This window comes from Colossoma macropomum, unplaced genomic scaffold (genome assembly GCF_904425465.1).
Source record: "Colossoma macropomum unplaced genomic scaffold, Colossoma_macropomum, whole genome shotgun sequence".
Classification (NCBI taxonomy): Eukaryota; Metazoa; Chordata; class Actinopteri; order Characiformes; family Serrasalmidae; genus Colossoma; species Colossoma macropomum.
Window position 1 is genome coordinate 17,242 of NW_023495287.1, and position 26,115 is coordinate 43,356.

A 26,115-nucleotide genomic window follows, 5' to 3' on the forward strand; every position below is an offset into this window, starting at 1 on the left:
TGATCGCGTCCCTCAGCTGAGAGCGATGGCTGCAGCAGAGGGGTGAGCGTGTTTTCTGCACTCTGTAGGAGTTATTTTATAGAAGTCAAATTATAAAAGCCTGTAACTTCAGTCTTTTCAGCTTTTTTTTTGTTTGTTATTCCAAGCGGGCTTTTACTCATATAGCAGTTTTGTTTTATAGGAAGTTGGCTTCCTATTCGCCAGCTTCTTGTTCGAATTTTCCGTTCCACCTTAAATAGTGCAGCGGTTACATTCTGGTATCTCAGCTTGATGCGCTAGAATGTCCCTGCTGCACTATTTAAGGTGGACCGGGAAAGTTCGAACAAGAAGCTGACAAATAAGAAGCTGGCTTAAGCTTCGTGTTCTTACATACTGTCTGCAGGTGAACGCAGAAGTATATTCAGTGTTTTCAGATTATACTTTAGCTTGAAAACGTCTTTAATGGTACGTAATCGTCATTTTGTCGAATGACTTTTAAGCTAAAATGCTTTAAATGTATGAGCTGGTCGTCATTCTTAAAGGGGAATTTTATATTTTTCTCAAAGTGCATAATTCGATTGTTGAGATGTAAACAAAGTCATTCAGAGTGGTTTGATATGAAATGGTTCATTGTAGAGAAACTTACTGACTGATAGGAACCAGGGGTCACCATGTCTACAACACTAATATAGACATTTTATTTACTGCCCAGAACCACCAGTGAACCTACACGAGTCTTCTGAGTTTTTATATGTAGTAGTAGTAGTAATAATAATAATAATAATAATAATAATAATCATAATGGCAAAATAGTGGTCTAAATGGGGGAAAAAACAAGTTTCCTTTGGGGGCTATTTTGCCTATACCACTCTTCTTGTATCCTTCCACCGTGAATGGATTAAAATAAACTGATTAAAAATCTTTAAGACCAAAAACTTTATTATAAAACTGTGTCTCAGACATCAGACAGTGCTTTTATAACCATTTCATGTAGGAACTTTCTGTGAGGGAGCTTTTAGAGTTGGACGTCTGGTTCCTATCACCACCACTGTGAACAGTTCTGACTCTGTAAGTTTCTCTAAAACAGAGCTTTTCACACCAAACCACTCTGAATGACTTTTTTGACATGTTAACCATTTCATCATGCAGGAATTTTGAATTTGGATGCTTCCTGCAAAATGTAACTGAATTATGACTAATTTAAAACATTTTTATGTCATTCTTTTACTTTATCTAACGCTCTTTATAGCTGCCTGTGCTGACTCTGCATACATTTCTCCTGCCGTTACTTCACTTCTTGATCTTTGGCCTTTCAAAGGTCATACCTTGAGGACTGAGGTTTCTGTGAGGGTTTAAACTTTGCTCATATTGGTAATGTTATGCCACTTTATGATCCAATGATATTTTATCAGTGCTGAGCTTCTCTCCCACTTGTGCGACAGTCTGTCTGAGATAATTATCTGATTTAAGGCAGTAAAAATGCAGCACTCTAATTAGAGTGCAAGAAACATTTTTTCTTGCACATCCTAATGTGAAACTTTTAGAAGGGAAGTGAGCTCAGTGGGTCTCAGATCAGCATAAAGTGGTCAGTTCCAGCAGTGCTGACCTGCAGACCACCTGAGGAAGTTCACCGCAGGTCTGGTGAAATCATGAGAGCAGGATTTTCATTAGTATGTTATCCTAAACCCAGCGTACGTGATCAGTAACACAGAGTTGCATGACAGTAATGTGGCGGTCATGAGCTTCTCTTCCCTTTTCTAAAGCAGCCGTTTTGCTGACATGTGCAAGTGCATCTTCAAGTGGGCCGAATTAATGAATCTCCTGCATTAATGTGTCTCATTGTACTTGTGTGATGACTACGATTTAGAACAAGTTTGCATGGTTGTAGTTAGGGGTCGACCGATTATCGGCCTGACCGATAAACGGAGCCGATATTCAGCATTTTTTCCAGTTGTTCAGATCTTTACTGTGTTTTATTTACTGGGGTTCTGTTTATTTAGTTAGTGTTTGCTTAATACTTTTTCAGCCTGTATCTAGGCTTCCTCTCCTGCACCCATATACTGAAAAGGCAAGCTCCGTCCATGATATGTGGCCTTTCAACACTCGGTCACTCACACTACACAACTGTGAAAAACTGTAAAAATTGTGTAAATATAATTATTTGTATAATTTTTGAATTTTAACTTTTTGAGCTCCTTACAAACATCATTGACTTCATGCCTCTTATATGTACATAATTATGAAAAGCAACAGATGATTAAAAGGTATTTAGTATTTTATGAGACACATTTACATTATTTATATTTATCTATGCAGAGATAACAGTAAAATGGTTTAAGCTACTATTTTTACTGTCTAAAGCTCAAAGCACTTACGTTCTCATATTAAACATGTTTATTTAATGCAAGCTGTGCATTCTTGTAAATTTTCACACTACAAACATCACATTTATGGTAAATGAACATCGGCCCCAAACATCAGTTATTGGTATCATGGATTGTTAATATTCAGTATCGGTGTTGGCCCCAGTTTAGGTGACTGGTTTTGTAGTATAGCTGATGCTGGGACCCCTGTGATGCCAAACACAGGCTGCTTGTTCTTGATTGAGAATATTCTTTGTTTTAAAGTGGAATAATTGCTGACTGATGCTGGCAGTCAGTGATGTATTATGTCACCATATGCTTTCCTGAGTGTATTGTTGCAAAGTCCATGTAGAGAAGTCTGCTTACTCAGCGAGGATCCTGGCAACGCTCCCCGGTCAGTTCTTTCCAGTCGTATGAGAGCAGGATCTTATCTCTTTGAATGGGGAGAGACCTATTAACCCCAAACTGAAAGCCACATTAACAGCTCAGTACAGTCTGTTAAAGCTTCAGCCTTTACACACAAGCTGACTGGCTCTTTTTTTGATGGGTGTGCAGCTGCCATGATACAACCTGTTCATTTTTCAACCAGTGAACTGTTCAACCCCTATTATTATGTCATGGATATTGTTAAAAGTTCTATAGTAAAAATTCCCCAACTGCAGGTTTCATCACAGAGAGAGTATAATAAGTCTTGTTTAATTGAATTTAGTGCAGTGCAGTACATGAAAAATCATTATACTTGTATTTTTTTATGTATTTTTTTTATATGCCAGTTTTTGCTCTGTTCCTGCTCATCATACCTAGGAAAAACTGAACGCTGTGATTCATATCTTATTAATTATGAATGTTGCGACGTATTTCAATGAAATATTTTTGCCACATTGCTCTCCCCTGAAGTTTTACACTATTTCTGCTAAAAATGTTATACGTATGTTATTAGTTATACATTATCTAAGCCGCTTATCCTTCTGGGTCGCAGTGGGGTGCTGGAGCCTATCCCAGCTGTCATTGGGCGGAAGGCAGGATACACCCTGGACAGGTCGCTAGTCCATCACAGGGCAGACAGATAGACATACACATTCACACACACTCACACCTAGGGGCAATTTTAGCATGTTTTTGGACTGTGGGAGGAAACCGGAGTACCCGGAGGAAACCCACACAGACACGGGGAGAACAGGCAAACCCCACACAGAAATGACCCTGGTCACCCGGCCGGGAATCGAACCCAGGCCCTTCTTGCTGTGAGGCGACTGCGCCACCGTGCCGCCCATGTATTAGTTATGTATTAGTAATTAAGTAATAATGGCAGACCAACCTAATAATTAATTTTATCACCACTTTTGAAATGCAAAACTTGGTGAATGTTACTGTTATTGTAGTTCTAAAAGCTTTTTTATTTAGCTTCATACTGATGATTTGAAATCTGCAAAGTTGAAGAGGACACGCGTTTTAATAAGCCTTCAATTAAATGAAGCTTTCATATTGTTTTTTAAGTGAAACATTCATTTCTTTCGAACTTCTTTGTGAACGTGTATTGCAGAAAAGCAGTGTACTGGTTGGGGAACGACACTCTGCGAGTGTCGGCTGCTCTGTTTGCGGAGAACCGGCGGCGTCTGTGTGAGGGTCTGCGGGCCAAACAGGGACTTCAGCCCAAATCACTGGTGCTGCTTCAGGGAGGAGAGCAGAAGCAAAGATACTGCACTGACACTGACGTCGTCTTCAGACAGGTGGAGTAACACCCTGTGTCATGTGTCTCAGCATACACTCACTGAGCACTTTATTAGGAACACCTCATTTCTACGCTCATTGTCCATTTTATCAGCTCCACTTACTATATAGGTGCACTTTGTAGTTCTACAGTTACAGACTGTAGTCCATCTGTTTCTCTGATACTTTGTCTATTTGTTTATTAATGATTAATCAGCTCCAGTAGCATCTCTAATTTGATGTACTGATAACACAGACTGATGGTCAGTGATTTGAGGTTATGGATTGGAGGGGGGGGGTATAATTGCATATGATAGGAAAATGGCTTATAATCTGACGAAAGCCTGAATGGCCAGTACTGCGACATGAGGTCAATCCAGCAGTGTGTGAATATGTGTATGACTCCCGTCTCTCATCTCGTGCAGGAGTCCTTCTTCCACTGGACCTTTGGAGTGACCGAGGCTGACTGCTATGGAGCTGTTGATGTGGACACCGGCAAAGCCTTCCTCTTCGTCCCTAAACTGCCCGAGAGCTACGCTACATGGATGGGAGAGTGAGTCCCACACACACACACTGTCCACACACTCGCAAAGAGAAGGACATATCACTCGTTCTCTTTAAGTACTGCTTTCTTACATACACATACAGAGGTCTTTAAGCCCCAGCTGGTGTTCAGCAGCTCCACTTACTGCCAGTTTGTTGGTCATTTTTTGATGTATTTCATATATATTCTATAACGGGACGCCTGTGTTCCCACAAGGGAGCATAACTTTTAAACATGTTGAGTGATGTCCTGCAGTAACACACTGTACTGAATCAGCTGGACTGATTGAAAGCTCTTGGTGCTGCAGGCAGATATCATGCCTGTACAAAAAGCCACCATATTCTATACCATACATTTTATGACCTCCCACACCACAGTGTCCAGCTTCAGATATTTCAGACAAAACAGTTTGGAGTCTTGTAAGAGGAGAAATGGCTTCAGAGAAGACGACATCAGGCTTAGCTATGTGGCCTCAGACAGTAAAGTCTGTGACATTCATAATTCAGTTCCTTATTACAGAACTAACTGCAGTTTTATGGCCAAATTAAAGATGACCTTATACTACAACCACAACTCAACCGAACTTTTATATTCTTTTATTTGACAAAGAATAAGCTTCCACTTAAGATCACTGTGATTTCAACTGTTGCTGAAATATCTACTTCAGTGCCTGGGACCCTGGGACAGTCAAAATTAGAGGATGGAAAAATTTATATAGTGTGATTATAATGTAATATAACCAGTCAAAAGAATGGAAATTGCTGATTATGTGGATTTTTCATGATCTTAAACATTATAATTGAAAGACCTATGTGTAAAGCTGCAGTGTTTGTTTGTTTATTAAAATGAGTAGCATTACTGAATGCGGACATACTTAAATATGGTGTCATGTGTCTTTACGTATTAACGTCACAAATGCACAGACTCAAAAAGAAGGTCTGGCTTGATGTTTGGGGCTCTAAATCCTCACAAGACTCATCCTTCACCAAGTTTTGACTGAGTCGTCCTTTAATTCTCTTTCAACCTGCTCGCAATCATCCAGTTCATTGGCTTGGCAAAGGGGAAATGTTCCAGCGTTGAGTGCTATTACACAGTTCCACCAGAGAGGTCTCCAAATCCCCAGAATCTTAAATAGTGTAGCTTAAAATGCTTCAAATTAGTTTGTATGGCAAATATGAATAGTAACAATGATTTCTATCTGTGATCTTACTTCCAAAACAAACAACAAAATGCAGCCTTTGTCCATCTGTTTCTGCAGGATCTACCCAAGAGAACACTTCAAGGAGAAGTACGCAGTGGAAGAGGTGCACTACACCTGCGACGTGAGTTGGACCGACACCATAAACACAACAGATTTTATTTTATGCAGTTACTTTTCCCCCCAAAGTAAACCAACATTCAGAAAGTAGGTGGGGGGGAGTAAGCACACCCTTCCTAATTCCAGTCATTAATCCAGGTGCTACTAATCAAATAGACAAAATTGATCACCAAGTGTAACTATCTCTATAAAAGCAAAACATTTTGGTAGTTTGGTGTTCTGGAGCGCTCAGGTGTGTATCTACATCATGCCAAGAAGGACGTCAGCCATGACCTCAGAGAAGCAACATTTGCAGCTCATTAATCTGGAATGGGATATAAAGCCGTCTCGGCACAATCTGATTCACCATTCTGCAGTGAGAATTGTTTACAAATGGAGTCTTCCAGACAGTTGCTAAAACACCTGCTTAGTTCCTGCATTTCAGTTTAGCTGGTAACCTGATGTGCCTCCAGGGTGGATATTTGCACTCCTTTTGCAATTGAAGGCATCAGTTCTTGGCTTGGCTCTTGAAAAATAATGGGGTTATTAAGCTTCATGGGTGATGTTTCAACGCAGAGTGCTGAGTCTATAAAGGTCGGTTAACTCTAAATTCCTGTGTGTTTGCTAAGTCAGGAAGATGATCATCAATTAACCACCGTACACTCACAAAGTGAACCTGAATGTAAACCCTTAGTATTTGGAAACATCCTGCTGTATCCTGATTGGTGGTTGACCCATCCGCAGCAGTCTCTTAATGTTCTCTCTCTGACTTTGCTTCGAACATACAAGGTCACCGCACATTGACTTGCAGTGTCCGGCGGCGACGCTGATGCTCTGCAAATTTCTCATTTTTATTTATTTATTTATTTGGATTTTTCCCCCAATTATCTCCCTAATTTAAATGTGTCCAATTCCACCCGCTAGTTAGGACTCCCCCAGTCGCACGATACCAGCAGCGCTAGGAGGGCGAGAGCAAGCACAGGCTTCCTCAGAGTCCTGTGAAGTGCTGCTGCATCTTTTTGAAGTGCTGCTAACCCAACTTCGTTAGACAGCTGAACGTGCTCAGAGGATTGCATGCACATGAAGTAAAAGCTGAACAGCTCTGAATCTGATGACCGCTTCATCAGGTTGGCCAGAAATCGGTTCCACAAATCCACAGAAGTGTTTGCATGAACTAGGAGGAACGTGAGGATTAAAGTAGAGGAATAAGAGCAGCAGTGGGATCCGCTGTGCTTGTTTTACAGTGTTGAAGCTTTTCTCTTTCTGTAACTTATGTTTTGTTTGCAGATCGCTGAAGTCCTGACCAACCTGAAGCCATCGGTCCTCCTCACACTGGTAAGACACTCTTTTATGTCACTTTTATAGAACAAGACTGACATGAAGTGAGTTTTCTCCTTCAAAAACTTTTTTAAAGAGTAATTCGGCAAAAGATATTTAGTTAATTTTACCCCCTCACTCTAAATGTAGATCCAACAAGACGTGTTGGTGTCTGAAGTTTGCATCTTTAGTTTTGCACTGGAGCTACGGGGCTAATGAAGCTAACGAGCTAACTATATTACAATAGAAAACATGTATGTATGTATTACAGTGTCAGAAACCACATTGTGTTAGGCCCAATCCCTTTTCCCCCTTTCGCCCCTACCACTTGGCCCTTAGCCCGCGTTCTTGTTTAGGGGAGGGGTGTCCTGATTCTTGTGGAGACAGAGGGGTAGGGTGAAGTGTTAGGGCTACACGGCCCTTCAAACAGAGTTTTTTCAGAGACATGCTCTAAACAGAGTGTTATGAGGGGAAAAAAGTAAAAACTGGCAGGATGTCGAACAAAAGACCAAAGAAACCCACAAATGTGAGAATTTTCTCTGTTAAAAAATTACGATCAACTTCATATTATCTTAATGTCGTTTCGATGTTTTATGGTCCTTTTCTTCATAACAAGCATAAAAATCACTAATAGTATGCTGATGTCTTGGTAGCTAGCTAGCTATATTTCCTGTTCCACAGTCCAGCAGTTCTGACACCTGAAGTGCCAGAATGTAACTGCTGCTCCATTTAAGGTGGACCAGGAAAATTCGAACAAGAAGCTGGTGAATAACTGACTATCACTGAAGAATTAGTAGTGGGTGATAATAAATAATTGTCCCCTCTTTGAAGGCATATGATGCCCTAAATGTAACTAGTGAGTTTGCTGATCTCTCTCTCTCTCTCTCTCTCTCTCTCTCTCTCTCTCTCTCTCTCTCTCTCTCTCTCTCTCTCTCTCAGAGAGGTGTGAATACAGACAGTGGCAGTGTCACTCGTGAAGCGTCCTTTGAAGGAATCAGCCGGTGAGTTTCGGTCATTTTCTTCTGGTCAGCTGTAATTAATGTTCTTTACTGTATGTTATTCATACTCAACACTGACTCGCTGCCAGTGTTCAAATAAACAGATGAGAGAAAAGTAATGATCACACAAACTGATGAACACATCCAGTCCTGCCCTTTCATCGACTCACTGAGGACAGGACATAAACATACCACTCACTGTCCCGTCTGTACAGTCCATAAACGGAAACTGCGCTACAAAAACAGCTCATTCAGCACATTTACATATACACCCATTCAGCTTACAGCAGTTAAGCTCCGCCCACTCACCCAAAACCTTACAAGTAGTGTTTCAGCGCGGACTGCTTTTTAAGTATGGCACGATACACAGCAGCCAATCAGAACAGAGCTTATTTGCATATACCTGTGATATGTCCTTAGGCTTGGCAGCAAAAACAGCTGGTTTAATCCTTAAAAGGATAAAAAGAAAGAAAATATGAAAATAAGACTGGTCAGAAAATATGTTTGTGATATTGTGTGATCTTTAAATAAACTTTTTCTGTTGTAGCTTCCAAGTGAACAACTCCTTCCTGCACCCTGTAATCGTGGAATGGTAAGATACCTTCAAACACACTGTTGTTCTGTTATAGTGCTTCAGTCCAGAACCCCCTCACTGGCTGTGTTTACATGCAAAGATTTTTACCAATCTGATTGAACACGTTCCGAATATAGATGAAGACTGAGGTGTTTGTGGTCTCTCTGCTCAACAATCTGATGAAAATTTCCATTTAGATTCACTCTGCAAGTAATCCGATCCAAAATGACTTGCATGTGTAGAGTACCACTTAGTGTAGATGTTACCATGACAACCAGCTTCATGTGAGTCCAGTCAGAGTGAGACGAGCAGCAGTGAGCAGCGCTTGTGTTTTTAATCACTATAAAATGATGTCAGTTCTGAGACACATAAGCTGGACGTCCGTCCCACCGCCGTCTTTTAAAGATCAGAGCATAAACTTCGTCTCCTCTGCAGACCAGTTTCTGCTCCGCCATGTTGAACGGTATAAACTTTCACTATGACGTGACGAACATGATCAGAACGGACTTAAACTTTCCGATAGGGAATGTAATCAGATACAGGCGTTTACAGGGTTATTATTCTCCTATTTAACGGATTATTTACAGGATTACCCACCTCGATCAGTCGGATAGAGACTGTATTCCGAATGGCCTCGATTGGACTAGACTACTCCAACTGAGGTGTTTACATGGACGTATCCTATTCTGATTGAGCTATTAGTTGGATTATTAATGGATTATAAGGCTGCATGTAAACGTGGCTACTGATCACTGAGCATCTCCACTGCCACTGTAGTGACCACTCCACAACATGTTTTGCCTTAGCCATCCTAAAGACCTTCAACAATGGTCACTTTCTGACCTCAGAGGTGCTCTTGGCTGGATATTTCCAGCTTGGTAAATACTGGTGCACCACCTTAAAATTATCTGGACAGCAGTGACCCTGTGGTCAGAAACTGACCTGTCATGAAGAGGGCTGAGAAACGGTGCAGCAACAAAACGGCTACAGTCTGTAATTATACACCTATATATTGGACCTATGAGGTGGGGTTTCTAATAAAGTGGACAGTGGTTGTATTTGATATTATAAATAATTAAGTTAGTCATAAATGCATCACTCACTGATCTTTTTTGCTGGGCCACTTTTATCTTTTTACATTTGTGTGGTTTTAAATGAAGCCCGCTGATGATTGACAGGTTGTCTCAAAGGATATTGTAACTGTTATCTCTCTGGATAAAAGTCCAATTAACAAAATCAGAAGATGTTTGGAAATGAATCAGACGAAGTTTCTCAGGCCTGTTTAAAGCTTTGATAAGAGATGAAATGGACGGCGCTTATCACTGTTTCTTGGCGAACCGTCAGAGGCAGAAGTTCTTTCATCTGAGATGCTGATGGGTCGTATTGTCTGTCACAGCGATCAGTGTTATTTTCTGATCAGTCTGGGGGGGGGGCATAACTCCTCCTCCATCACTCACTCACTCCCTTTTCTTTATCCTTTTCCTTTCCATTTTTCCTTTTTCTTTTCATTTCCCTTTCTCTTTTCCTTTCCTGACCTTTTCCTTCCTTTGCTGTTCATTTCCCTTTTCTTCCCTTTCCTTTTCCTTTCTCTATATAATTTCAACGTATCCTTTTCATTTTCCTTTTCTTTTGCTTTCCCTTGATCTTTTCTGCTTTATCTTTTTCATGTTCCTTTCGGTTTCTTTTTCTCTCTTTTCCTTTCCCTTTTCTTCCCTTGTCCTTTTCCTTTTCCCTTTTTCTTTTTCCCTTTTTCTTTTTCTCTTTTTTTCCTCTTCATCCTTTTCATCTTCCGTTCATCTTCCTGTTTTATTTCCTTTCCTTATCCTATTCTTTTTCTTTCCTTTTTTCTTTTTCTTCCCTTTCCTTTTTTCCCTTATCCTTCCCTTATTATTTTCTTTTCTTTTTCCTTTCTTTTTCTCATTCCCCTTCCCTCCTTTTCCTTTGATTTTTTTATTTATTTATTTATTTATTTTAAACTGGACAGCAGTTAGGAAATTTTGTCTGTTTCATTGCTGGTCTCATGTTTAGAGTTACTGACAGTTTCATATCCTTTTCTACTCCTCAGACCTTCATAACATTTAATATATGATTATGAAATACTGTATATCTAACATTGCCTGTGTGTGTCTCTATAGTCGTTTGCTTAAGACGGACATGGAGTTGGAGGTTCTGCGCTACACTAACCGCATTTCCAGTGAAGCTCATAAAGAGGTAAAAAGAGTGTGTGTGTGTGTGTGTGTGTGTGTGTGTGTGTGTGTGTGTGTGTGTGTGTGTGTTGAAGGTTATTTGGCCTGGCAGGGGATCCACAAACACTCATTATTACAGCGAGGTGGTCTGGGTGTTGCATGACGCTCTACATTTTCCAGCACACAATATTTAGAGCCCTCTCACCACGATAAGAAGTGAGATTTTAATGCTCCGGCTCGGCTGTCGGTCACTCCTACCACTTTCTGCAGGGCTGTCAGTGCCGTGCATTTTAAAGAGTGACACATTTAACACACTGTTTTACATCTGGGGGCTTCAGACTACTCGCATGAGCTGAATTATTGGCTTCCCTTCCTCTCCATTTGGAACACATCCATATCTTTTTTCATTTTGTTTTTTTCTCAGGTTTTCCTTTTTCTTTCCTTTTTTTCCCCTTTATCCTTTTCATTTTCCTTTATTTTCCTTTCCTTTTTCTTTCCCTCTATCTTTTTTCCCCTTATCCTTTTCATGCTCCTTTCTGTTTCTTGTCCTCTTTTTTCCTTTCCCTTTCCTTTCCTTTGTCTTTTCTTTTGCTTTTTCTTCCCATCCCTTCCCTTTTACTTCCCCTATATCTTCTTACGTACATAATTTGAAAGCCGATACCACTTTTTGCTCTCCTACACCAATACCGACACCTGATCTTCAAGTATCAGACAATACAATAGAGTACAGATACCAATTCTTTCTAACCTAACTAGCTGATAACAGGACTTATCTAATTTTTTTTTCCACATAGTTTGAGTCAAGTGTTTGATGATTTAGGCTTGCAGTCACATGATGCCTATTGGTCGGTGTAAGCTTCCATAATTTGTTAGTTACGTTAGCCTTGTAGCTCCAGTGCAAAACTAAAGAAGCAAAATTCAGACACCAAACATGTCTTGACTGATTTAGCTCTAATTAGGGTAAATGGGGAAAATTGTCTCTTTTTTTCTTTATGTCTAAGTTTGTCTTAACTATTCCATTGAGAAATCTATTTCCATTGGAAATTGACCTCTGTGACCCAGTCAATCGATGTGGACTGACTTTTCTCTTGGCTTGGCTAACCTTGAAAAAAGGCCCGAGGGGCCTCGTCCTCTTTGTGCTCCCGTCTTCACCAATAAAAGCTCACCTTGTATTAAAGGCCGTAGGTCTTCATAACTGCCACTTCTCCCCGCGGCTCATCAAGACAAACGCCTCGGCCTCTCCTGCACCCTCCTCTGCTATTATCGGATATTCATTTTGGAGAAGAGCGGAGGCTCCTGACACCACAGCACAGCTTCAGTTAATGCACTGTGAATGCAAAAAGGGGTCAAATGAGGTGGGAGAAAGCAGAAGCATCAGAGAGAGGGTGGGTTTACCATAGAGCTAGAGCAGTGGAGACAAGCTGGTGAGACTCAATCCAACAGGGATGTTGCCAAGGTCACTCTGGGGACACGGTGGCTTCCTGGGATGATAGCGGATAGTTCTAATATAGCTCTGACTGCTAATGTGACATTTGATCCTGAATGCTGAAGAAATGCATAAGTGTACAATTATCCAATGAGATGAAAAAATATATTGTGATATGATTTTTGTCCATGTTATCCAGACCTAGTATGGTAGTGGTAGTTTTTAGGGTCAAGTATGGGGGCACGGACTTTTAGACAATCTGGTGAGTCAATCCAACAGGCTAGGTATTGACTATAAGCTGTTTATAAGCACAGTTCAGTGCAGGCTTCTTCAAACTCTATCTTTAAACAAGGCCTCTACACCAGTATTTAACACCTCCATAGATTATAACTGGAAAGCTTCACCTTAGAATAAAGGGTCAGTTTATCAGACTTTAATTAGAGCTAATTACAGCGCAAAATAAAACTTGTCTATTGTGGTTGGCCTAATGGCATGTCTTTAGCATTATCAACTATAGATGAATGCTGCTGATGAGGGAAGGGAATGGATACAACAATTTCTCCCAAATAGTTTGTTTAAAAATGTGAAAATTTGAATTGCAATAAAAGTGGATATTTGAATAACAGTGGGCAAATTGTCCATATGAAGTCGATACTAGGGATGGAAAATGTAAAATTTTCAAAGTAGTCATAAAAGTTTGAAAAACTGAACGCTAAATTAGAATATTTGATAAGCAATTCAGCTTCTTTCTAATGTTTTACATTCCCATATTTAAGAACCATGAGATACCTGAACTCCACCAGATGGCAGTGAAATTCAGCTTGTTGCCATTTTGTTCATAGGGTCTAATCTGTTTAGCTAAAAGGTGGAGGCATGGAAAGACTACTGCAGCTGTTGCACACCAGACACCAGAAGTGCACCTCCCTAGTCCATATGTTAAATAAGTGTTGTTAGCCTGGCTCTCCACTGTAAGCCCTATGCTTAACAAAAGCTGCCTATCAGCTGCTGATCGTACATAAACTCCACGTTAACAGCCCAGTTATGCTCTTCTACTTCTCTCTTACACTTTCGTTGCTCCTTAAATCTGCTCTCTTGTCAGGCTTTCTCTGTGTGGCACAGGGTGACTCTTATCTCACCAGGCGGGTAAAGTAGTGTGTAATTTGGAGGCAATAGTTTTGTCATTTCCAGACCCATTCAGTGCCACTCACCCCCGCCTGCTCGCTGGAGGACCTTCTGGCCACGAGATTGTGCTTATTAGCCGTTGGCCAAGTGCCGGTTTTGGAGAAGCCGAGTGGGATCTGCTCTAAAGCCTCAGTCACATTAATGATCAGATGCTCTGACTCTATGCATGCATTTATTTATATATTCATTCATTTATTTATTTGTTTGTCTGTTTGTCTTCCACAGGTAATGAAGCATGTGAGGCCCAGCCAAAAGGAATATGAAATGGAAAGGTGAGTGTCAGTTATGGTTACCCTACTGCATATAACCAGTATAAGCAGTGAAGGTTATAAGACAGCAGAAAGGATGTGAAAGCGCCATATCTAGGCTAACTACTCCAACTGCTGAGGGCTAAACCTAAAACAGTGAAAAGCTGTTTTCCTGTCCACCTTGGTAAACTGTTGTCACGTCATCCACACAGGAGAAAATGCCTGGGAACTCTGGGTCCTCACCATATTTAACATGACCTCTATAGGGGCTTCATACCTGTGTTATGCAAAGTGGTCGAAGCGGGGAAAAGCGATCTTGGTGCACTCTCCTTTGGTTCCTTTGCCTAGGTTATCTTCAGTGTAACTTTTATGAAGGTTGAACATAACATGCATACGTTTTGTGAATTATTGCTTTGTCTGGTTGTAGACTTTGGTGTAGAACTGTGGTGTAGTGTTGTTGTTAGTTGTGTAGCCTTAACTTTCTAAATTGCAAGCTAGCAGAGTAAAGTGATGGCTATATCCGCAGTAATGCGTAACAAAGGGAGTACTTTGCAACCTAAAGCCTAGTGAAGTGTTATGGTTTAGAAATATTAAGTATTTAAAATGAATCTACTTCTACAGCCCTGTTTCCAAAAAAGTTGGGATGGTGTGCAAAATGTAAATAACAATAGAAGGCAATGAGGTCAGTCATCATTTAAACCCTATATTTAAATGGAAAATAGTACAAAGACAGGTCAAATGTTGAAAAAAAATTATGTTTTTGAAAAATATATGCCCATTTTGAATTTGATGGCGGCAACACATTTCAAAAAAGTTGAGATGGACTTTGATTTCCAAAAAGAATTTCAAATTTTCATATGTTGGACCGCCCTGCGTTGGACTGGCAACCTGTCCACGGTGTTTCCTGGCCCAATTACTGCTGGGATAGGCTCCAGCTACCCCCTGTGTCCCAAAAGGATAAGTGGTTTAAAAATGTGTGTGTGTGTGAGAGATTCTTTGGACCACTTTTCTGCTTCACCTTAGCTCAGGCCCAGAGAAGGCGGTGGCGTTTCTGGATCCTGTTTGGTATATGGTTTCTTCTTTGCATGGTGGAGTTTTAGCATGCATTTGTGGATGCAGTGATGAACTGTGTTCATAGATAGTGGTTTTCAGATGTGTTGCTGAGCCCAGGCAGGGATTTTCACTGTAGAATCATGTCTGTTTCATGATTCATGGCCATCCAGTATTAGTTCTCGGCCTTGTCACTTGCATACATCATCATTTAATAATATTATGTACCGTAGATGATGAAATCCTCAGGTTCGTTATTATTTTATGTTTAGAAACATTCTTGAGTTGTTGTAGTATTTGCCTGTACACTATTACAGATACTTGAATATCAAAATAATTCCAAATGTATGTTTCTAATATCACCAAGCCAGAGCAGCACTACGGCCTTCTACTGACAAGATCTTCTCTCAGAGCGAAAACTCTAAACTTAAGGCTTCTCTCCCCATCGCTGCTTGTCAGGAGGGCAGAGATAAAAGTTGCCCTGGACTTGTTTTGCTCTCCTTGGCACTACAAAGGAGGAAGTTAAAAGCAAAGTCCTGCTCAGACAGCCATGGATTACTGACCTGCTGGGGCTGACCTCAGGGCTTTGATGCACGAAGCCTTTTCTGTAACAACTCCATTGAGCTCCTTACTTGCATCTCCAGCACCACAGCATGCTGGAATTCTTTTGATTGCATCCCTCAGGTTCTTCTTCTCCACTCCTGGTTCTTCTTCTGATTCCACATTTGTTTTTTTTTTCCTCAGTGGACGACTGAAAAGTCACTGAGGGACTTTAATATATTTAATATATTAATGCTTTCAGCTTCATATGCATCCTAGATGTGAGGCAAAGGAAGCAGTTAGCGGTTTGCTAATGGATATTCTGTAATCCATTCTGTCCATTATTGCCCAGACCAGGTATGGGCAGTAGTACTTTCCAGAGTCGAGTATATGGGCACGGGTTCATTCCTGAGCAATACTTGGAGACCTGAAGGAGGACAGGCGCATGGATGAAACACAATTCAGTGATAGCCAGTTGTAGCAATAGCTCTGTATTGCATTCTAGAACCACAGTGATAATTTTATAACTGGATATTATGAGTTGACTTGAATTCTGCAACTGATATCATTCTGTTGACGTCACAGTCGCGCTATCGTCATTTTGTACAGCAACTTCAAGTTCATTCAGCAGTGCTGTGGCTGTGTGTAATGTGATGACAAAGCCGTAACTGATCCAGCAAAGGCAGTAACACACACTTTTAAACCTTTTCAAATTTTTAAGACACATTAACTTGTGCACTGACTTGATTTTGATTTGATTTGTGGTTGTAGTTATAACAAAGTTAATTTAAACAGCTGAGATTCCCCGCTGCGTTATTATTTTCACAATCCAATCCTCATACTAGCACACTAAATAGTATACAAAAAATAAACAAATAGATAGAGTTTAGTAAATAAAGTACAGAAGAGTGTGGTTTGGGACGCGGCGTTAGTTCAGCCAGTTTGACGCAGTCAGCAGCTCCAATGGCTGATTTTAGCTGAACTGTGCTGCACATTAACTGCTCAGTAACAGTTAAGCATCTCCAAGCAAAAGTTTGAGGTAGCTGTTGAGTAAGGATCATTTATTGAGGTAGTTTGCTGAATTTATTGAGGTATGCTGATGTTAGCTTTGTATTTGCCAACCTTCGAAGTTCTTTCTACGTTCAAGGCGCTTCAGTGTAACTGCAGCCCCATTTAAGGTGGAACGGAAAATTCAAATGAGAAGCTGGTGAATGAGAAGCTGACTTGAGCTTATATGTATGAGTAAAGAGCTTTGGCAGCCACGTTTATTCGTTTTTTATAAAATATCACGCACTGGAATGTTCTGAACTCTGGAGATGTGCAGGTAATACAGATCTAGTCCACCAATCTAGCCAGTCTTCTCGTAGCATTTTCTTGAGACGCACCTGAAGCATCAACATGGTCTGTTTTGCTTGGTTTCTGCCTCTGTCTCCCAGTGTTCTCTTATCTGTGTCCTTGCCTGACATTTTTGCAATCAGGTGTGCATTTTTATGAACAGTGGTTGATTCTAAAGTCAGGTTTCAGGACACATCTGCTGTATAAAATGCAGTGTAATTCAGCGGTGTATGTGGTTAGCTGGCTGGGAGACTGAGTGGTCATTAAAAGAGGCCTCAGGGTGAAAGTGGGGGAGCGAAACAAAGGGACACAGGTAGTGATGCATGGTGAAATGTGAAGGATAAACTGCTGGTGCTAGAACAGTGCCTTGACATCACTGTCATCAAATTCTGAATTAAGAAAAACATTCAGATCGTTGACTTTGAGCAAAGACATCGTCTGTGACCAATTTAAAGTTGCCCACCATTTATAGTTATACTATAATAATGCTGGTCATTTCAGAGATTTGGGAGAAGCTTCTTTCTTCTCTTGCTGGAGGGACTTTATCTGGGTCACCCTTGATCTGAGCCTGTCTTATCATTTGTGGTAAACTTTGATCCGAGTCATATAAGGTTAGCGGCCTGAGCCTTGATGGTGAAACAAGGATTCCAGATATACCGGAATATACCAGCTGGGAATTCTACCGCGAAAAAGAGCTTTTCTGGGGCGGATTGCAGCGTCTGAGTAATGTCTGACAGATATTTTAGGAGCAAATCTCCCGAATGCTCCATCCCTGTCACATTAAGTCTTAAAGAATGTGTCATTTGTGCTGAAGTGTCAGAACTCAAATGGAGCTAAAAAGATTCCACTGCATTTAATTTTATAATGAAACTGCATTTATAGAAGCTTCCGATGGATTGAATTGAGACTAGAGGCATTTACAAAGTCCCCCCAGAGATTTGTAGGACAAATACCAATGCATGAAAATCTTTAAATATGAAGTAGATACCATACTGAGCAACCTACGCAGAATTAGGTAGTTGTTAGTGTACATAAGTGCGATGTACATTAAAAGTTAAATCACTAAAATATAGCAGATTTTAAATGAAGTGCATTAGCTAGCTATGCTATAATATTTAGCGCTACTTTGGATGGAGCAGTGCTGCAGTGGAGAAGAGCAGGTTTTGTTCTACGTCAGAAAAGCACTTCTGTACAGCTGTAGTTTTGCCCTCATCTGTGTCTTCCAACAGTCTCTGTAGCTCAGTGACAGCAGGAATCAGAGCAGAGGCTGAAGCGTCCCAGGAGCGGATGCTGATGTGGAGTTCTACGTCTTGTTGGAGTCTTTTGATTGGCTGGTTGAGCTGTAGTTGAATGTCCTCTAAGGCCAGACATACTGTGTGATTTCTGGAATCTTCTTATTTGATGACTCACACTGTACATTCAAACAGACCATCATGTCCATACTCTCGCTCAGCCTGTGCTAAGGTAAAATGCGCTCTATACAGTTTGAAACAGTTTGAAATAAAGCAGTATCGTTCAAAATAACACACTGCACACTGAATGAGAAACTGAGCAGCACTGCTAACACTGTCCACTTAAGCTAAGTCAGGTGGTGATTTACACAGTAGGACAATAGTCTGTCTACAGTCAGTTTTACACAAAAAATCACTATTATTGTTTATACCTCGCAATACTGCTCAGTCAGAGTAAAGTCAGCATAGACGGACTTTGGTAGCAAACGTCGACTTTTTTTTCTGGCTCTGCTCGGCTGGCTTGCATGTCTCCATCCATACTGGGGAAGCAGTCGTGATTGTTTTTACTAAGGGCTTAACTCACACCGTGTATTCCTTGCGGGGAATTTGCCAAAGAGGAATGTTCAAAGTCACTGACAGCTTTGTGTCCAACCTCCACAGAGTCAGTAACACCTTCTCAGTGTGATCAGACTCTTTTACTGCTAGCCTGAGTCGTTTGTTCATCAGCGCGGCAGTGTATACTCAGCTTATGTTGCACGGTATCATCAGGTATCGGAATGTTGGTACCTGTGAATTTTTCATGAGTACAAGTGAGTATGGTATCAGACCGATACCTGATATCAGTAACGGTATCGATTCATCCCTAATTTTGTGCGTTTTCACTGTGTGTTTGTGTTTCAGTCTGTTCAGGCACTACTGTTACTCCCGCGGGGGAATGCGGCACACATCCTACACCTGCATCTGCGGAAGGTAAGGGATCATCTATAAATTAGCCCCAACCACATTTAAAGGAATATTCCAGTTTTTTAAAAGTTCCTCTACGTTTAACATCTTTACTATGAACAGTTTCCTTTCACTTGATGACTCAAAATACACTGTTAATAGAAACTAATGGGAAAGTGTGCTACATGGTCAAAAGGATGTGAGGTTCAAGGGGTAAAAAAGAGCAACATTAATGAAATTTCATTTGTATCCTATAAGAAATATTGCATTTTTTTTCTACATCTATCTGGAAACTACTAGCACACCATGTTAAAAATACTCTTTGTATCATGTTCACATTTCACATGCGTGTCATCACCATGGTGTGAAGGGCTGCATAGTGCAGTGCAGCACATCAGACAGTGCGGTTACTGTGTCTGGTCTGAATTGGGCTTTAGGATTAGTTTGTCCCACCTGTTTCAAAGATCTCAGGATGGTTCTCAAATACTGCACATGCTGCTGCTAGTTGCTTCTCTGAATGACTGCCTTCTAGACAGGCAGTGACAAGCTGGAGAATTCTGTCCACTAGTTACTGAAATGTGGCTGGGGCTTCAAAAACCCAACAGGATGTGGGGAATAATCCAAAAAAGTGTGGACAAAGGCTTTTTCCTTTGTTTTCTTCTTTATGGGGCACTTGAATCATGGGGATCTACCATTAACCCATAGTTAAATCCTGTGCTGAATAAAATCGAAGCACCCAGCAGCTCATCAATTAGATAAGCATCACATTTACAGGCCGCATTGATTTTTTTTTTTTCAATTGGCCGCTACACCTAACACAGAAAGGTATCTCTGTGCACTCCCAAGGAATGGTCCAACAAGGTCCATACCAATTCTCTTGAAATGGACCTTGATTAAGGGAGGGGGTGCAAGGTGTCTGTTGGGGTGGTCAGTGGTTTAACCACCTGTGTACATCAGTGAGAATTCAAGACCACCAGAAATGGGCCATTAGATGGTGCAGTGTTTTATCCTGACCTAACAGAGAGAGAGAGTGGTCAGATTTGATAAGTATACTATGCATTTGTTTGATAGTTGTTGTTGTTGTTATTACTTAAATCTTTCAGTGGACATAACTCGTCTGTTCTGCATTACGGCCACGCTGGAGCTCCCAATGACAAAACCATCCAGGATGGAGACATGTGGTGAGTGTAAATCACAAAGGTGACCTTTCATTTGTTTTCTCTGTAAATGACTTGCAGTACTTCATTACGAACAGTGCTACTTAATCAGTAACAGTACTTATTTCTAGATTAATCATAGTTTCATGGTTCTATTCTAGTTCAAGTTTTGGTACTTTGTTACTTAATTATTAACATTTTACAATTATTTATATTATTTCACACTATTTGAACAGTGAAGGTTGCTTTGTCTACTTTAATCTTTTTGGTAACACTTTCTATGAATGTCACCTTTGTAAGCATCTATAAACACATTCATAACATGTTATAATGCATTCATAAGACATTATAAACATAGCTATAAATATTTATAAAAATGCAGAATACATTATAGCCCTGTTTATTATGCCTTATGAATTGTTAACATAATACATTATAAGTACTGATCATAACAAATTATAAGAGCTCATAAGTGGTATTTGTCTGCTCTAAGTAAAGTGAAGCGTACTGTACTAAAGCCTCCTCCAGTGTTCAGAGTGAGGCTTCAAGTTGAAGTATTTACTGAAGGATTTACTGAAACACTAAAACATTCACAGTAAAGCACATTACAGGCTTCAAATGTCAGAGTTTAAACTAGTGCTGCCATCAGTGTTTTACCCAATGTGGGAAAGGTAATGTTCACCACCGTTAGCTTGGTATTTGTCTTTACTTTACGCTCTCCAAGCTGGGACTGACTTCTTTGGCACTGACAGTATAACATGTTATCAACACTACTTATAATGCATTATATTAACAATTCATAATGTATAATAAACATGGCTATAAAGTGTAATCCAGTGTAATTATTTATAAAAAAATATTTATAACCACGTTTATAATGCCTTATGAATACATTATAACATGTTATAAATGTGTTTATAGATGCTTACAAATGCAACATTCATAGAAAGTGTTCCCATCTTTTTTACTTCCATTAAAAAAAGTGAACAGAAATGTAGTCTAGTCCATACATATCTGGATATTGATAGTTATTTTAGCTGTCAACCACAGCATATTGGAGTTGCAGTGGAATAATGAATGAGAGCAAAAGGGAGACTTTTAACTTTACTTTGAGGGTATTTACATCCAGCTGGGTGAATAGTGTCGGGATTACAACCGATTGTGGGCATAAATGGCTACTGACAGAATTAGTTCGCTTGAATTCATTGATGTAACTGCTGACAGAAGCAGTATGATGAAATCTGAAGTGTATGTGGCAATATTAACTACTCAGATTGAACTAAATGCTTTAAAACCCATTGGATGGCGCTTCACAGTGCATATGGACGATGATCAGGGCCATACTATAAAAACAACCCAAGACTTTTTTAAGGCAGAGAAGTAAAATGTTCCGCAATTTCAAAGTCAGTCACCCCAGCTCTGTCCATTTGAGCTTACCTTTCACTTACTGAAGGCAAAACTGAAGGTAAATAAAACAAGCAGGAACTGTAGACAGCTGCAGTAAAGGCCTGGAAGAGCAACTGCTTTCTGTGATGTTTGTGAGTTTCAGACTTCGCATAGTTACTGACTGCAAAGACTTTGCTACATACTCTTCACTCTGTTTCTTCTAGTCTGTTCGACATGGGTGGAGAATATTACTGCTACTCCTCCGACATCACCTGCTCCTTCCCAGCCAACGGCAAGTTCACCCCTGACCAGAAGGCCATTTATGAGGCTGTGCTCAAGTCCTCCCGTGCCGTCCTGGCCGCCATCAAACCAGGTGAGTTTGCGTTGATGTTTTCGTCCAATATAAGGTGGGAAAATTGAGGAAGATTTAAACATTTCTGAAACATACACCATCCTCCTTATTGGCAATATGCTTTTATGTCCACTATATAAGTATACAGTTACAGAGTCCTGCCCATCTGTTGCTACAGGATCATCTTTTGTCAATTTCTGACCACAGGACCCCTCAGTTCAATCAGATATTATTTAAATGGTGATTTGTTGACAGCACAGCAGTGTTGCTGGGGTTTTTACACACAGTGTTACTGCTATGGTGATTGTGGACCACTACCCAAAAAATATCCAGCAGTGTGGTCAGAAACTGACCGCTGATGAAGGTTTAGTTCAGGGGCCACTGATCTTATTCACAAAGAGCTGATGTAGCTGTAGATTTTCATTACAGTTAAGCAGGAGCACTCCTGGTTCCACTTGTTTGGATTGGATTAGTTACACGAGACACGCTTCTGCTTGTTGGGAATGAAACACTGCAGCCACACCGGCTCTTTGTGGATTAGATTGGGCTAGAAAATGGTTAAAACAACCTGGGCTTCAACAGGTGAGCTCAAACTGTACACCAGCAATGTGGAGAAACAAACTATGAGGTTTGAAATTTTAATTAGATAAAATACTTTTTTAGCAAAATTTGGTATTTTATTTCAAAACAAGATCAAAGCTTGATTTCATGGAAGGTGCACTTTTAACAGGAAGGGTTAAGTTACTGAATAACCTGATTATTTTCCCTTTAATTATTTAACTCTGGGAGGGGGGGGGTGGCATCCCACACTTTTTCATGCTAGTGCCTTATTGTCAAGGCAGAGTTTGCATTCATATTTTATGAAGTGAAATAAGACGAATTTGTTCAGAAGTCTCAGGGAACACGGGGTAAAACATGAATGTTTCTTTGATTTTAAAATTGAGTCTTTTTAGGAAGCCCTTCCGTCACTATTCACACAACACTAGTTTGAAAACCACTGATTTCACTAAATAATCTCCTGCTGTGTAGGTGTAAAATGGTCTGATATGCACCGTCTGGCTGACCGGGTTCACCTGGAGGAGCTGATTAAGGTCGGCATCCTGCGTGGGAATGTGGACGACATGATGAAGGTTCACCTGGGTGCTGTTTTCATGCCCCATGGCCTGGGACATCTGCTGGGCATTGACGTCCATGATGTGGGAGGGTACCCAGAGGTCAGTTACAACCAGAAATAGAGAACAAATGCTGTGAAAGTAATGGGGTGACGTGCAAAGTACTCATCAAATCTCAGTGTATTGTTTGTTTATTCTAATGTTAAGAGTTTTATTTTGAACAAATAAATGCATGTTGTCTGATAAATAGCATGAAATATAACTCTGAGTGGACCAAATAAGCTGCATAGCGTCAGTAGTTCCAACTCTAAAGGCTTCTCACTTTGCTTTTGCTCCTGTTGGTTTGATTTATCTATATATCAACTGCAAGCACTGGAAACGATGTATAAAGTTAAGACCTATGTATGAAATCAAGGTAAAGTGATGCACATTTAATGTTATGTCATTTTATATACCTGCATGAGTGGAGAAACATAACGAGCGCAGATTCTTCCAGACAGGTGTACTGCATGGTCTGCGGCAGGTCAGCTGAGCAGGCCCCGTTGACCCCAGTTGTGGATAAAAATGGCTGGAGGAACAGATCCGTGACTTTGAAAGAGGGTTCATTATTAGGGCTTCAGTCACAAAGACCGCTCCGCTGGCTGGAGTTTCAATAGTAACTGTGACTACAGTGACCTCTGCGTTCAGATCTGTGGGAAATGCATCGGTATACTGTGGTCAGAGGTGCATTAATGTGATGTGGAAGGCAAGCAGAAGAGCAGCTGTTCCTCAGGTGGCTGAGGAGGTCCATGCCGCAAGAACAAGTGCAGACTGTCCACACCTACATATAGAGGGATATTATAATAGGGTGCAATGCACAAACCCCTCATTACAAAAACAAATGACCATTTGAGAGGTCAGTGATGTAAAAACCATCAGCACTGGTTTACAGAGATGTGGAGAGGAGTAATATGTTCAGATGAGTCATCCTTCAGCAGGGTCTGCACAAGTGCATGTGTGGCGTACATGGAGAGAACAGTACAGGCCTGAATGCTTGACCCGTACAGTGAGAGGGTCTGGTGGGTCTGTTATGCTGTGTGGGGCGTTTTGCTGGCATGGTGTGGGTCCTCTTGTAACCTTAGAGGCAAAGGTCACCTCAAAACAAACTGGAAATTATATATACAGTGTGGAATGGGCATGTGAACTGACCTCACAGTCAGGAACACATTCTGTTCTGTTTATGACGTATTTATGACCAATATTTTGGTCAGTATTTGCTCACCTATTTAGTTTGTTTACGTTACGTTTCAGCAGTGTCTCGTCCTCTTCCTCCTCTTCCTCAGGGTACTGAGCGTATTGATGAGCCAGGGCTGAAGAGCCTGCGAATGGGCCGTGTGGTGCAGGAGCGAATGGTCCTGACGGTGGAGCCTGGAATCTATTTCATCAACCACCTGCTGGACAAGGCCCTGGCCTCTGAAGAACAGTGCGGCTTCATCAACAATGACGTGCTGGCTCGCTTCCGCGGCTCTGGAGGGGTGAGACCACCACAGCGATACTTTATTATGCTACAACAAGAACACGCTATTGGAATTTCTGCTTGCTTTTATAGGTGTAATAGTAAAATGGAATAATAATAATAATAATAATACTCTTTTAATTATAGCATGTTTGGAACAAGTAGTAGTGGAACAATGTACATTTTGACAGAACTGTAAAAGAGGCTTGTGTCGGTCCTCACAGGTTCGCATTGAAGACGACATTGCAGTCACGGCTGATGGCATGGAGCTGCTGACCTGCGTCCCCCGCACGGTGGAGGAGATCGAGGCCTTCATGGCGGACAGAAACCCTGAGAAATCCTTCAGCCCCACCGTCAGCAGCCAGAAATTCTAATACGATAAAAACGCTCCACTTTTATATCTTCTGCAGATTTACAGCTCCCTTCTGCAGTTCATTCTGCTAATTTTAAAGGAATTCCAAACCTGACATCAGCCTTTGGTTGAAGTTTATGATCTGAAGACACATGATCATATTCTGTATAACTAAATGGATTTTGATTGGTATTACCAATGCATTTGCACCATTTTAAGATTCCATACACTTCATTTGTATGCATTTTTCATCAATTTTGCATAAATTGAACTGAAATGTGAACATGGCATTGAATGTCAGCACCTCTGAGGGAAGATGTGTTTGCTGATTGAGCCGAATAGTATTAACAGAGCAGCGTGCGGGACATAAGGAACAGTACAATCAAACTGTATGACCATATTTCTCTAAAAATCACTTTGGCTGCAGACTCTGAGCTAACAAGATTTTCTGTGATTATTTTTAGCAATACAAGAATTTTTCAAACTGTCCTCTGGTCAGTGCTATGCCCATTTTTACACTCATAGAACCATTTACAATGGATGCCTGTGACACAGTGTGGTTTGCTAATTGATCAAAATTGTCAAAGATCTCTAAAGATCTGAAATCTGAAAATGCCTAAAATATTAAAACAAATACCCCACCGCGACCCAGAAGGATAAGCGGTTTAGATGATACATGATGTATTAAAACAAATTTTAAAACATCATGAATTTAGCACTTGCATGCACTGTTAATATTCTAACAGTGTATTAAAAATAAACATACAGAAAAGTGAAGTAGCTCTGACCTGCATACTCAGTGTTCTTTAAAATGGTTTCATCACTTTTGATTAGCTAGCTTTTCTGTTATTTTTCTTTTGGTAACTTTTGCTCTTGTAGCCAAACCTCTTCTTGAATAAAACTTTTCTAGCATTTAAGTATTGCTCTGTGGAATTTTGTATGCGTGTACATCACACATGAAATTTAAGCCAAGTTGATTACAACTCTATGCACCAGGTGGTGTTTTGTCCTGAAGGTTCCAGATTCCTTGATGAGGAACTTCTTGCATATGTCAAGGAACAGCTTCCTATAGCTTACCTTTTTTCCTTTTTGTTTGTTTTTTTCCCTTTTTTTCTCTCAAATTTAGTTGTGTCCAATTCCTACCTGCGATGTCCCCTATCACATAATGCTACCAAGCTGGGGAGGGTAAAGGTTAGCATGAGTTTCCTCCCAATCAGAAACTGCATCTTTTCAAACTAAGGCTCACGTTACGTCACTGGATGGCTCAACACGCTTGGAGGAGAACACTAACTCCTAATTCTGTGCCTTCAGCTAACAGTCACTTGTGTTGTTTCATCA

At 40.6% G+C, this 26,115-nt stretch overlaps 1 protein-coding gene across 1 annotated transcript; it reads left to right on the forward strand.

Annotated features, from left to right (window-relative positions):
• On the forward strand, positions 1-25,694 carry pepd (peptidase D). The gene is made up of 15 exons (XM_036561963.1): positions 1-42; positions 3,886-4,072; positions 4,478-4,605; positions 5,855-5,918; positions 7,181-7,228; positions 8,150-8,211; positions 8,756-8,800; positions 10,918-10,993; positions 13,802-13,848; positions 18,882-18,950; positions 20,027-20,104; positions 21,691-21,839; positions 22,848-23,032; positions 24,253-24,444; positions 24,650-25,694. The coding sequence occupies exons 1-15, from the start codon at positions 26-28 to the stop codon at positions 24,797-24,799; spliced, it is 1,497 nt and encodes a 498-aa protein (XP_036417856.1). The 5' UTR covers positions 1-25; the 3' UTR covers positions 24,800-25,694.
• Positions 25,695-26,115: the final 421 nt, after the last annotated feature.